The sequence below is a fragment of the Carassius carassius genome, chromosome 32 (genome assembly GCF_963082965.1).
Source record: "Carassius carassius chromosome 32, fCarCar2.1, whole genome shotgun sequence".
In the NCBI taxonomy this organism is placed as follows: Eukaryota; Metazoa; Chordata; class Actinopteri; order Cypriniformes; family Cyprinidae; genus Carassius; species Carassius carassius.
The window spans coordinates 465627-480000 of record NC_081786.1 but is presented as its reverse complement, the minus strand read 5'-3'; the positions used below and the strand labels follow the sequence as shown (position 1 = coordinate 480000).

At 35.8% G+C, this 14374-nt stretch overlaps 1 protein-coding gene across 1 annotated transcript in view; it reads left to right on the top strand.

Moving 5' to 3' along the window:
• LOC132112327 (muscarinic acetylcholine receptor M5-like) overlaps window positions 1–5016 on the top strand; it is an 11503-nt gene extending 6487 nt beyond the window's left edge. The window contains exon 2 of the mRNA XM_059519766.1: window positions 3300–5016. Within this exon, the coding sequence (XP_059375749.1) occupies window positions 3319–4623 (1305 nt within the window). The 5' untranslated portion in view covers window positions 3300–3318 and the 3' untranslated portion in view covers window positions 4624–5016. The remainder of the gene's footprint in view (window positions 1–3299) is intronic.
• The last annotated feature ends 9358 nt before the right edge of the window (window positions 5017–14374 follow it).

The window sequence follows — 14374 nt, the reverse complement described above, 5'->3', positions numbered from 1 at the left end:
TTTCGTTTTAAAATTACTTGGGAATATGCCTGTTAAAGGTACAATTTGTAAGATATTTGCAGTAAAATATCCAAAAACCACTAGGCTAGTGTTATATATTTTGTCCAGCTGATTACTTACAATATCTCTAATGTTTTCAACTAGGCTACTTGTAAATTATGAGTTATGAAAATAAAAATAAAAAAATGCGAAAGTAGCTTCGCGTCAAACTTCAACTAGAAAGAGATGCCAATCTCGCTTGTGTTTTACTCGATAGGTGATTTGATTCGTATCTTTACAGAAAATGTATGCTATTATGACGATTAACAAGATTAGTATAATGGGGCATACACGCCAAACGCGGGGCATCGCGTCTCTAGATCCATAGTCTGATCTCGTCTTTGCATTGACTTTGTATGTAATCTACTCGCGCAAATCGTTGGACTCGCGTTAAATCCATGATTTATCTTTCAATCTGATTGATGGCCGTCAGCGGTTGGGTAGAAGACAACACATCCCATCATTCCACGCTCCTCCTTAGCATCATCAAACCACGCGATTGTTATTCTTTTGGTAGTGCGCCCTCTAGTGGCAGGTCCTACAACCTGTACCTTTAAAAGGGACTGATTACAAATATGTGTACATGGTTTTACTATATGCTCTATAATCTTTTTTATTAACGACATGTCAATATCACTTCAATCAATTAAAATTATTAACAATGTCAAGTATTTCCTTTTCATCAACTCTTGAAAAATATATATATATTTTTATAATTAGATAATCTAATCTAATTTTTCTTCAAAGAATCTTTTGCACTGGAAAATTAATGGATGTTAAAGGATCTTCATGAACCCATCAATGCCAGTAAAGAATCTTAAAGAGAGTAGTACTTCTTCAGAAATGTCTTTGTAGATGTCCAGTATATATTGTCTTATATTTGACCCTGGGGGAGAGATTTATATATTATATATAATTTATAAGATGCTTAATAACTCATCTCTCCATTGATGTGTGGTTTGTTCGGAGGACAATATTTGTCTGAGATACAACTATTTGAAAATCTGGAATCTGAGGGAGCAAAAAAATCTAAATATTGAGAAAATCATCTTTAAAGTTGTTCAGATGAAGTTCTTAGCAATGCATATTACTAATCAAACATTAAGTTTTGATATATTTATGGTAGGAAACTGTATTTCGTTGCCTTGTGCCCACATGTGCAATGACAATAAAGTTGAATCTAATCTAATCTAATCTAAAATATCTTCATGAACATGATCTTTACTTAATATCCTAATGATTTTTGGCATAAAAACCCTGATAATTGTGACCCATACAACGTATTGTTGTCTATTTCTACAAATATACATCTGTGACACTGATGACTGCTTCTGTGCTGCAGAGACACATATGGACTTCAGCACTAGAACCATCAAGTCAAAACAAATGATGATTATTCTTGTGGATTTGATCCGTCCGTTCACATCTGTGTAGCTGTGTCACGTTAAACGCATCCAGAAGGCACATGCACTCGTCCTCGAGTGTTTGTTTGGTTTGTCTTCAGCGTTTGACTCAGATGATGTAGATTTATCATTCAAAAGAAATCACTCCTCCGTTTCCCTGGAAACAAAAAGCCAGAGGCATCAGTGATGAGCGTCCATCAGAGTGTTCTGTTCCATCAGCTGCTCTGCAGAACTCTACCTTTTATGTGAAACGTTTGTTCATGTTGTGAGGATTTGTAGTCACTTTATTTCACTTGCAGAATTAATACACATAATGTAATAATTACACCATCTAACTGAATCTCCTGCTTTGACAGTCAGTCAAAATCATCTGTGAATTCTCAAAAAAAAATTTTTTTCAAGTATCAAATAAATGGCCAATATTTCCTGATTTCACAGTTCATGTTTATTAGTGACCGATTCTCCTTTAGAGGCTGTGAAATGGACTAATATCTGCAGATGATTTATGTTGTGTGTTTCTGGTGACTGTGTGTTGTGAATCTCACCGATGCAGATGAAATGTTGAATTAAATCTCAGTTCTGCCCTCCAGAGGCACTGATGATCACTGAACAATCAACCGTGCATTTAATGTATTTCCAGACTTTATTTCTAATGGGATGATATAATGACTTCAAATGAGAAGACAATAAGTGTAATGGTTCTTACATTCACTCTTGTCATTTAAAATGTAGCGATCTAATTTATTTTTAGATGATTATGATGATATTCTGATGAACTAAATCAATGAACCTTCACAAGCAAATCTTACTAATTTATTTTTAAGAACTCTAGATTAAGAAACGTTTAAGTGTGCGTTAAGGTTTCTGACAGAGACTTTAACAGTCTCTTTAGATGTTGTTTCTGAAAAAAAAATAGTTTCTAAAATTAAACCAGTGTTATTTTAGTATATAGGATTACAGGTTTTATTAATATTTAGATTTTTATTCAGTTTTCATTTAATTTCATTCTTTCACATTTCATTATTAGTCATTTCGTTGAACTCTTTTAACATATTAGTTTCTTTTAAATGTGACTAGTTTGGTTTATTTTATTTTTATTTCAGTATTTAAGTAAATTAGTAATTTAACTTATTTCTGTTAGTTAAAAGGCAACATTTCTCATATTCACTTAATTTATTATCAGCTTTATTTCTATCAACAACCGTTTTAGTTTTAGTTAAACAAAAATAACCCTGAAATAAACATTCAGGTTTGTTTCTTATTCTTATTTTAGGTTCAGTTTATTTCAAGTAAGGCTTTTCTGTGCTTCAACTTAAATTGATTTGAATTTGTTGCGAAGGCGGCATTTCTAATTTTAATTAATTTCATTTCATGTATTTATTTATTTATTTAGTTTTACATGTAACATTTATCTCTCCATTAAATTTTTTTTAATTCTTATTTTAAATTAACAATAATAACCATGGATTAAAGATTCAGAGTATTTATTGATTTGATTGATTCATTAAATCTTTTTTCAGACAGCTTAAGTACTTATGATATTAGTGATGCCTTACTAAAATACGTTAAATAAGTTAAACATATTTTATGTAATTTCTGCATTATATCCAGACTATTTAAGTTTATTTTAATTATTCATTCTGTTTTAGTGTTTATTTATTTTTTGTTAAGACATTTTAAGCACTTCAAACAAACAAACAAAAAATATTAATGTTGCCTTACTAACTGAAATAAGCTTACGGTTTTCTTCTAATATTTATAAAGTGTTTTAATAGTTTTAGTCACTGATTGTATTCCCTGTTTTGGAGATCCAGACTCTGACGTGTGGTTGTGTTTCTGATCTGTGTGTTTCTTCAGGAGATGCGAGTGAATCACGATGGACGGAGAGAAGAACATCACTCTCAGCGCAAACGTCTCCGGCGTGCACAGCCTGTGGGAGGCGGTCACCATAGCAACCGTCTCCGCTGTGGTCAGCCTCATCACCATCGTGGGGAACGTTCTGGTGATGCTGTCCTTCAAGGTGAACAGCCAGCTGAAGACGGTCAACAACTACTACCTGCTGAGCCTGGCCTGCGCTGACCTCATCATCGGCGTCTTCTCCATGAACCTCTACACGTCGTACATCCTCATGGGCCGCTGGGCTCTGGGAAGTGTGGCCTGCGATCTGTGGCTGGCTCTGGATTACGTGGCCAGTAATGCGTCTGTGATGAACCTGCTGGTCATCAGTTTCGACCGCTACTTCTCCATCACACGTCCACTGACGTATCGTGCCAAACGGACCCCGAAGCGAGCGGGAATCATGATTGGATTGGCTTGGCTCGTGTCTTTCGTCCTCTGGGCTCCGCCCATCCTCTGCTGGCAGTATTTCGTTGGAAAGCGAACGGTTCCTGAAGGACAGTGTCAGATTCAGTTCTTCTCTGAACCTGTGATCACGTTTGGCACGGCGATAGCCGCCTTTTATATTCCCGTATCCGTCATGACCATCCTCTACTGTCGGATCTATAAGGAGACCGAGCGACGTACCAAAGATCTGGCCGAGCTTCAAGGAGTCAACTCTTTGAATGATCCAGATGCACCGAATCAAAAGACTCATTCGTGTTTCACCTCAAAAGACGAGCGGCTGACCAACTTCAGCTACGCTTCATCCGAAGAGGAAGAGCGTTCGGCTTCTCCTTGTGTCTTCAAAGAGACGAGAAACAAAAAGTGCATTTCTTATAAATTCAAAGACGTTCGTTCTTCGAAGAGCGCTAATGGAGAGGAAAAGCCCTCTTCGTTCTCGTCGGCTGAGTCTGTGAACGCACCGTCCTCCTCCAAACCTGTGGAAGGCACGCTGAAGAGCCAGATCACCAAGAGGAAGAGGATGGTTCTGATCAAGGAGAAGAAGGCGGCGCAGACTCTCAGTGCCATCCTGCTGGCCTTCATGCTCACCTGGACGCCCTACAACATCATGGTGCTGGTGTCCACCTTCTGCTCCGACTGCGTCCCGCTCTCGCTCTGGCATCTGGGATACTGGCTGTGTTACGTCAACAGCACCGTCAACCCCATGTGCTACGCTCTCTGCAACAAGACCTTCCAGAAGACTTTCCGCATGCTGCTGCTGTGCCACTGGAGGAAGAAGAGGAGCGAGGAGAAGCTGTACTGGAGCGGAGCGAAGCCTGCGGCCGGAAACACACTCAGCTGAGAGAGATCTGAGGACAAACTCTACTTCACAGCACAGACTCACTTCCTTGAAGGGATGCACTACCATTCAACTGTTTCTGCTCACCAACGCTGCATTTATTTGATAAAATATTTTGCCAAATTTTTATGATTTAAATCAGCTGTTTTCTGTGTGAATCTGTGTTAAAGTGTAATGTATTTCTGTGATGCTCCGCTGTATTTTCAGCATCATTCCTCCAGTCTTCAGTGTCACATGATCTTCAGAAATCATGAAAATATGATGATTTACTGCTCAAGAAACATTTCTGATTATTAGCTGTGATACATTGCTATTCAAAGGATTTAATTTTTTAAGTGATTTGTACTTTTATTAATCAAGGATGCATTAAACTGATCAAACGTAACAGTAAATACATTAATAATGTTACAAAAGTGATTTCTATTTCATATAAAAGCCGTTCTTTTAAACTTTCTGTTCATCTGTGAATCCTGAAAAATAAAATGCATCACAGTTCCCACAGAAATATTGTGCAGCACAACTGTGTTCAACATTGATAATAATCAGAAATGTGTCTCGAGCAGTAAATCATCATATTTTCATGATTTCTGAAGATCATGTGACACTGAAGACTGGAGGAATGATGCTGAAAATACAGCGGAGCATCACAGAAATACATTACACTTTAACACAGATTCACACAGAAAACAGATGATTTAAACTGTAATAATATTTCAGATATTTACTGAATTTTGATCACTAAATTTAGCCATGGTGAGCAGAAGATACTTTTGTTCTAGGAACATTAAACATTTTAATTATTCCTAACAATAAAAACTGTCCAAAAATGACAAAAAGCTCCATAAACGTCTCCAAAGTATCAAGAAAATGGCTCCTTTAATCAAATCTTTGCTTTATTTGAGGAGGGAATAATTGAACCAGCTTTGTATTATTACAGCAATGTATTCCCGCGTTTATTAGTCAGCAAAAGTCTGTCAGATGATGAGTCATTTTGTCATTTGTCTGATTTTTGACAGCTCCATCTCATGTAGCACTTTTTTTTTGTTGTTTATCTTTTTTTTTTGCATTTTTACAGCCAATTTTTCTAGCTGTGAATTTTGTGTAATTATCTCTTTAACTCTGTAATAACTAATAATAAGATAGTTTCAGTCAATGTAAGTTCATCATTGGATTCTGCAGTGTTTTTACGTCATCTATCCTTTATGGAAATAAACACCCACATGTCAATATCATAAGAATATGATGAAGGAACATGTTTCATGAGTGCAGAACAAACACCCATCAGAGATGATTTTACTCATGTGTGTCAGTGTTAAAGGGCTAATGTTGTATTTCAAATGCTTGATGTCAATTGTACCACTTCAGATGCCTTATAGTGCCATTATAAGAACAGAGAGAGCTTTACTGATGGAAGGAAACTCAGAAACGACTCTGAAGATGCAGTGATTCTGGATATTTGTTGTGTCGATGATGTCAAACAAACAGTTTAATGATGACGTGTGATTTGTATCTATAGGTGCTCAGAAGATTCTTTCAATGTGCTGGAAACAAGGTGATCAAAGATGCCAGAACTTTCTATTTCTGCTTTATTGCTCTTTTATTCCCTGTAACCCGTGATCGTTTGTGACTTTATATCAGTTTCACAAAACATTTCGGACACTTCGCTACAAATTATTCTGAAATTTAATGTTTATTGAATAAAATAAAATATTTGAACCAGATTTATCCTTTGATCCTTTTATATGTGATAATTTATCACTACACAGTTAAAATAAAATAAAAATCATACTCAGCATTTCTGCTTTGTTTTCCAGTACCAACATCAAAACATTCTTAAGGCAACATACATTAACTTGTCAAGTTTGTTTTCTGAAAAATGTTTCAAAATGAAGAGTTTAATCTTAATCCTCATAACTCATTTGGCCCTGTTTTGACCCAGAAATATATATAGTTTTTAATTATGGAACAAAACTTTGGAAATGTTCTAAGACCCTCAGATTTTATATTTTTACATTTTAAGGAATACAACCATTTAAAAAAAGTTTCATGTTTGGGTCATCTGAATATGTATGGAGCACCATTAGTGTCAGAAATACTTTCTGTAAAACTAAGTTAAATTAATGTCAAAAAACTTTTTTTGTTGATAAACATGAATATGCACAACATTAATGAACCACAAGCATGAAAAATTAATCACTTTGTCATGAAATTTTATTTAAAATCTTTTCAAAGCAATATTGATGTTGTTAGAAATGAATTCATGAATTTGAGCAATTATAACTTATAAATTAAAATTAATTAATTAAATTCCATTAATTCCAATTGCATTAATACTGATAATTTACAGATTATATTCTCTAACAAATTTCATACAATGATGCATGTAAATAAAATTTCTCTTAAATATTTGATTCATGACTATATTGATTTACTTGATTGATTCATAATTCTATTGATTGACTCGACTGATTCATGTCTTTATTGAGTGACTGTACTGATTCATGACTCTGTTGAGCGACTGTACTGATTCGTGACTCTGTTGAGTGACTGTACTGATTCATGGCCCTATTGAGTGAATCTACTGATTCATGACTCTATTGAGTGGCTCTACTGATTCATGACTCTATCTAGTGACTCTACTGATTCATTACTATATTGATTGACTCGACTGATTCATGACTCTATTGAGTGACTGTATTGATTCATGACTCTGTTGAGTGACTGTACTGATTCATGACTCTGTTGAGTGACTGTACTGATTCATGACTCTGTTGAGTGACTGTACTGATTCATGGCCCTATTGAGTGAATCTACTGACTCATGACTCTATTGAGTGAATCTACTGATTTATGACTATATTGAGTGGCTCTACTGATTCATGACTCTATCTAGTGACTCTACTGATTCATGACTATATTGATTGACTCGACTGATTCATGACTCTATTGAGTGACTGTACTGATTCATGACTCTGTTGAGTGACTGTACTGATTCATGACTCTGTTGAGTGACTGTACTGATTCATGACTCTGTTGAGTGACTGTACTGATTCATGGCCCTATTGAATGACTCTACAGATTCACGACTTTATTGACTGACTCTACTGACTCTATTTATTGACTCTACTGATTCATGACTCTATTGACTGACTCTACTGACTCTATTGAGTGACTACTGATTCATGACTCTATTGAGTGATTCTATTGACTGAATCTACAGATTCGTGACTCTACTGAGTGACTCTACTGACTCTTGATTGACTCTACTGTTTCATGACTCCATTGAGTGACTATACAGATTCATGACTCTATTGATTGACTCTACTGATTCATGATTCTATTAATTTACTCCGATTCTTTTATTCCTTTTATTCCCTCAAACACAAAACTTCTCTGATGGGACAGATGTCAAAGTGGGTTAGTGGAACTAAATCTGAACTTTATGTTTACTCTGTGGTGGGTCAATTCAGGCAATGTGTGTGTGTGTCACTCTTCTAGGAGAATATCAATCACACACATGCTATATATATATTTTTTTTTTTTTTTTCTCATCTCTTTATTCAATTTCTTGAAACAACACATAAATGTCACCGGGTAGCTACTATACAAGAATAATGCAACAACAAACACTCTTAGCTGTATACTATAAATAACTTTGAAGCCAAGAAATTTAAAGCTTATATTAAAAAACCCCTCCCCCCACCCACAAAAAAAACAAACAAAAAAAAAACAAGAAAGGTTACTTGAAGTGCTTTACAATCAAGAATGTTATACATGAGCAATAGAGTGTTAACATATAAACTTTTGTCTTGATGGACGACAACAGCTATCAGACTGCATGTAAGAACAGTTTTACTGGTTTCCAGATCTTGATAAAACTGTATAATTTATATTTTAATATAAATCTCAATTCTTCCAAATGTAACATATTTCCTAATTCCCTTGCTCACATCTCAAACGTAGGAACAGAATCTGCTTTCCACATCTGTAAGATCAGCTTTTTAGCAAGCAACATGCAAAGCGAAATGGCCTTTGTTTGATATTTACTACAAAAGGCATTCTCTGCACCTAGAAGTCCAATACAGGGCTCAGGTTCCAAGTCGACAGAATATACTTCAGAAAGAAATTTAAATATACATTTCCAAAATGGCTGAATCTTAATACATGACCATAAAGAATGAAACAAGGTACCTTCTAATGTTTTACATTTATTACAGAGTGGAGAGATCGTGGGATAAATTTTATGAAGCTTTGATTTAGAATAATGAAGCCTATGAATTATCTTGAATTGAATCAGATTATGTCTAGCATTTACAGAACAAGTATGTATATTTCTTAAACACTCATCCCACATATCAACATGAATATTAAAACCCATTTCCTTTTCCCAATCATGTTTTATTTTGTGAGTGTTATTGTCCACCTTTTCTACCAATAATTTATAAAAGTTTGACACTGTACCACTCGCACCAGGGTGTATACTAGCAATACTCTCTAAAGTTGGATTTAAATTCAGAGTTTCAAAGTCTGAAATATGCTTCCTAACGAAGTCTCTGACTTGCAAGTAACGAAAAAAATGAGCCGGAACAAGATCGTAAAATTGTTTTAGTTTTTCAAAAGAACTAAATGTACCTTCCCTGTAAAGATCTTGTATTGCTACTATACCCATATGTTTCCATTGAAAAAAGGTCTTGTCATATAATCCCGGAGGAAAAGCATGATTATTACAGATTGGGGTATCCAGATACAAGTCTGGAATTTTCAAATATACCTTGATTTGTTTCCATATTTTAATTAGATTTGAAATAATCATGTTACCATTGATATTTTTGAGTTCAATTTTGTTAGGACTGTTACGTAAGCAGAGCTGTTAATGAAGTCTTATTACAAGAAGCTTCTTCAATTGCTAACCATTCTGGCTTGTCACCTAACTCCACTGAACCAATCTTTCTCCACCATGCTAAAGTATTTAAGTTAGCTGCCAAATAATAAAATTTAAAATTTGGAAGCCCAAACCCTCCTTGATCTTTGGATTTGTTTAGATTTTTCTTGTTAATCCTTGCTGTCTTGTTATCCCAAATGAAGCTGCTTATAATAGATTCTAGCTGTTTAAAATACTTAATGGGAATAAAGAAAGGAATAGATTGAAATACATATAAAAATCTTGGAAGTACCACCATTTTTATAGCGTTAATTCTACCTACCATGGACATAGGGAGTGTCTTCCAAAACATTATATTATCTTTAAGCTGATCAATTTTCTTTTTATAATTCAATTTTAATAACATTTCAGGTTTTTTGGTGATTATTACACCCAAATATTTAAAGGAATGATTTGCAATTTTAAATTTGGTGCTAGCTAAATATTTTTGATCTAAATCATCAGAGACTGGCATTAATTCGCTTTTTTCCCAATTAATCGTGAATCCAGAAAGACTGCTAAATTTTTCAATAATCTCAAGTAGTAGTGGAATGGACATTTCAGGGTTGAAAACATACAGAATAATATCATCTGCATACAGTGAAAGATATTGGGGTCTGCCCTCTATCACTGTTGGTGTAATGCTAGGATGGTGTCTGATACAGGCAGCTAATGGTTCCATAGAGATATCAAACAAGAAAGGAGACAAGGGGCATCCTTGACGTGTACCTCGAGATAACTGAAATGGACTTGAAATGTCTTGGTTGGTAATAACAGATGCTACTGGATGTGCATAAATTATTTCAATCCATTTAATAAATTCTGAACCAAATCCAAATTTCTTTAAAACTGAAATCATGTATTTCCACTCTAATTGGTCGAAGGCCCGTTGAGCATCTAATGAAATAACACGTCTTTACGTTTTTCTTGTTATAAATTATATTAAACAGCCGTCTCAAATTAAAGTATATATGTCTCTTTGGCATGAAACCGGTCTGGTCTGGATGAATTATAGAGCAGATATAATCTTTCATTCTGTTTGCAAGAATTTTGGTAATAATCTTAGATTCAGTGGAAATTAGAGAAATTGGACGATAGGAAGACATTTGCAGCTTGTCCCGCCCTGGTTTTGGAATTAATACTATATTCGCTTCATACATTGTTGGTGGGAATTTATTTTGTGTTGTTGCACTTTTAACCAATCTTTGAATTAAAGGTACTCATAATTTTTTTATAGAATTCGGCACTAAAGCCATCTGGACCTGCAGATTTGTTATTAGGTAACTGAGATATTACTTCATTTATTTCTTCTTCTGTAATTTCTTTGTCTAAGGATTGTTTTGCTTCAGTGCTAAGAATAGGAAGATCCAATTGAGAAAAAAAAGTCTTCTATTACCTCTTGGCTTGTTTTACACTTTGATTCATAGACTTCTTTATAAAATTCAGCAAAACAACGATTAATTTCCTTGGGGTCAACAGTTACTTTTCCATTATTCAATTTTATTTTATGTATTGCACGAGATGCCTGAGATTGCTTTAATTGACGTGCAAGTAATTTTTGAGGTTTATCACCTATTTCACACTGTCTTTGCCTGATATACCTAAGTTGTTTTGACACTTTCGTAGAAAGAATTGAGTTGTATTCACTTCTCAGTGCGACAATTTTCTTAAGAGTAGTCTCACAACTTGTTGATCTATATTTACTCTCTAATTTGGTAACTTGTATGTCAATTTCATTTAATTTGGCTTTGTTCTCTCTATTCTTAACTGTTTGATATGCTATAACATCGCCTCTGATAACTGCCTTCATTGACTCCCAAAGAACTGAATCCGATACATCTCCTTTATCATTATTTTCTAAGAACAGTGCAAACTTGTTAGAAAGATACTCATAAAATTTGTCATCGTTCAGTAGCATATTATCGAATTTCCAAGAATAATTCCCTCTACTAAATTTTATATTTAAATTAAGAGTAACAGGGGCATGATCTGATAATAATCTATTATGATATTCAGTTGAGTCTATATATTGCAACAATCTGGAATCTATTAGGAAAAAGTCAATTCTAGAGTAAGTTTTATGAACCGAGGAATAAAATGAAAAATCGTGATCCGAGGGATGAAAAACTCTCCAGCTATCTATCAAATTTAACTTTCGCATATAATTATTTAGTACACCAGCCGATTTACTTATTGCGGTTCGCCGGGGAAGTGTGTCTAATCTCGCATTTAACACGCAATTGTAATCACCAGCCATGATGACTTGTGAATGCATAAAGTCTGGTATAATCTTGAAGACGTTTTCAAAAAATAAAGGATCGTCAAAATTAGGACCATACACATTCACTAAAGCAATGGGAAATGAATTTATCTCCCCATACACAATTAAATACCTGCCATTCCTATCTTTAATAGTTTGCTTGTGTATAAAGGGGACAGACTTTTTAATAACAATTGCTACTCCTCTAGCTTTGTTGGTGAAATTTGACTGGTAGACTTGAGACATCCAAGGGGCTTTAATACTAAATTTTGTTGTTGTTTTAATATGCGTTTCTTGGAGAAAAACTATTTCCGCACCTAATTTTTTAAGATGCGCATAGACCTTTCCTCTTTTGACTGGACTGTTAAGTCCACGTACATTCCAGCTTAATAAGTTTAGTGTGCCGCCACCACGAACCTTCACTCCGTTAGTCATTATGTAAAATAAAATATCTTTTGCCTGATTCTTTTAAATAAAATCTGCACATTAAACCTGCCAGCTCAAACTCAAAATAAGTAACCTTCCCATAAACCTGAACGTTACAAACCTTGTAAAAAGGAACAAACACCCCCACTGTACCCCCCTCCCCCCAAATATTGCATCCCATGCGAACATTATGGATGCTCACCCCAGAAAAAATATTTGCATCGTTCAACTCACCCTCGATGCCACCTAACATTCTTCCGTTAGTACAGCCCCCACTTATCTTACAAAACAAACAAAAACGACACCTTGCAGTCTTTCCATATCAAAGAGTTTTGTTACATAATCACAAGTCTTTCCTGACGCCGTTATCAAGCGCAGCAATTTCAACATTTCACCAGCTCTCCACCGCACCTCGTAGATACGCTTCAGCAACCTCAGGTGAATCAAAGGTCTTCGTTTCTTTGTCCCTCACGGTCACGATGAACTTGGAAGGAAAACGAAATCCGCATCTCACTTCATGCTCCCAGCATTTTTTACGTATGTTGTCGAACTTCTGCCTCTGTTTCAAGACATCAGCGGCAAGATCTGGAAAAATACTTATCACCTTTCCATCGTATTGCAGGGGTTTTGATCTTGCCAGGCGCAAAATTCGTTCCTTCACTTGATAGTGATGGATTCGGGCAATAGATGCCCGAGAGCGGCCATCTCGTAGAGGTTGCGGTGAACGGTGCGCTCTGTCAATCTGAATTGGACAGTCAATGTCAATGTCAATGTCACCTTTATTTATATAGCGCTTTAAACAAAATACATTGCGTCAAAGCAACTGAACAACATTCATTAGGAAAACAGTGTCAATAATGCAAAAATGATAGTTAAAGGCATATCATCATTGGATTCAGTTATGTCATCTCTATTCAGTTAAATAGTGTCTGTGCATTTATTTGCAATCAAGTCAACGATATCGCTGTAGATGAAGTGTCCCCAACTAAGCAAGCCAGAGGCGACAGCGGCAAGGAACCGAAACTCCATCGGTGACAGAATGGAGAAAAAAACCTTGGGAGAAACCAGGCTCAGTTGGGGGGCCAGTTCTCCTCTGACCAGACGAAACCAGTAGTTCAATTCCAGGCTGCAGCAAAGTCAGATTGTGCAGAAGAATCATCTGTTTCCTGTGGTCTTGTCCTGGTGGTCCTCTGAGACAAGGTCTTTACAGGGGATCTGTATCTGGGGCTCTAGTTGTCCTGGTCTCCGCTGTCTTTCAGGGATGTAGAGGTCCTTTCTAGGTGCTGATCCAGCATCTGGTCTGGATACGTACTGGATCCGGGTGACTGCAGTGACCCTCTGATCTGGACACAGACTGGATCTGGTGGCCACGTTGACCTCGGAACAAGAGAGAAACAGACAAATATTAGCGTAGATGCCATTCTTCTAATGATGTAGCAAGTACATAGGGTGTTATGGGAAGTGTTTCCGGTTCCGGTTTACCTAATTAATGCAGCCTAAAAATCCTTTAACAGATTTGGATAATAAAAGCATATTAGTATGTTATGTGTATGCCAGGTTAAAGAGATGGGTCTTTAATCTAGATTTAAACTGCAAGAGTGTGTCTGCCTCCCGAACAATGTTAGGTAGGTTATTCCAGAGTTTGGGCGCCAAATAGGAAAAGGATCTGCCGCCTGCAGTTGATTTTGATATTCTAGGTATTATCAAATTGCCTGAGTTTTGAGAACGTAGTGGACGTAGAGGATTATAATGTAAAAGGAGCTCATTCAAATACTGAGGTGCTAAACCATTCAGGGCTTTATAAGTAATAAGCAATATTTTAAAATCTATGCGATGCTTGATAGGGAGCCAGTGCAGTGTTGACAGGACCGGGCTGATATGGTCATACTTCCTGGTTCTAGTAAGAACTCTTGCTGCTGCATTTTGGACTAGCTGTAGTTTGTTTACTAAGCGTGCAGAACAACCACCCAATAAAGCATTACAATAATCTAACCTTGAGGTCATAAATGCATGGATTAACATTTCTGCATTTGACATTGAGAGCATAGGCCGTAATTTAGATATATTTTTGAGATGGAAAAATGCAGTTTTACAAATGCTAGAAACGTGGCTTTCTAAGGAAAGATTGCGATCAAATAGCACACCTAG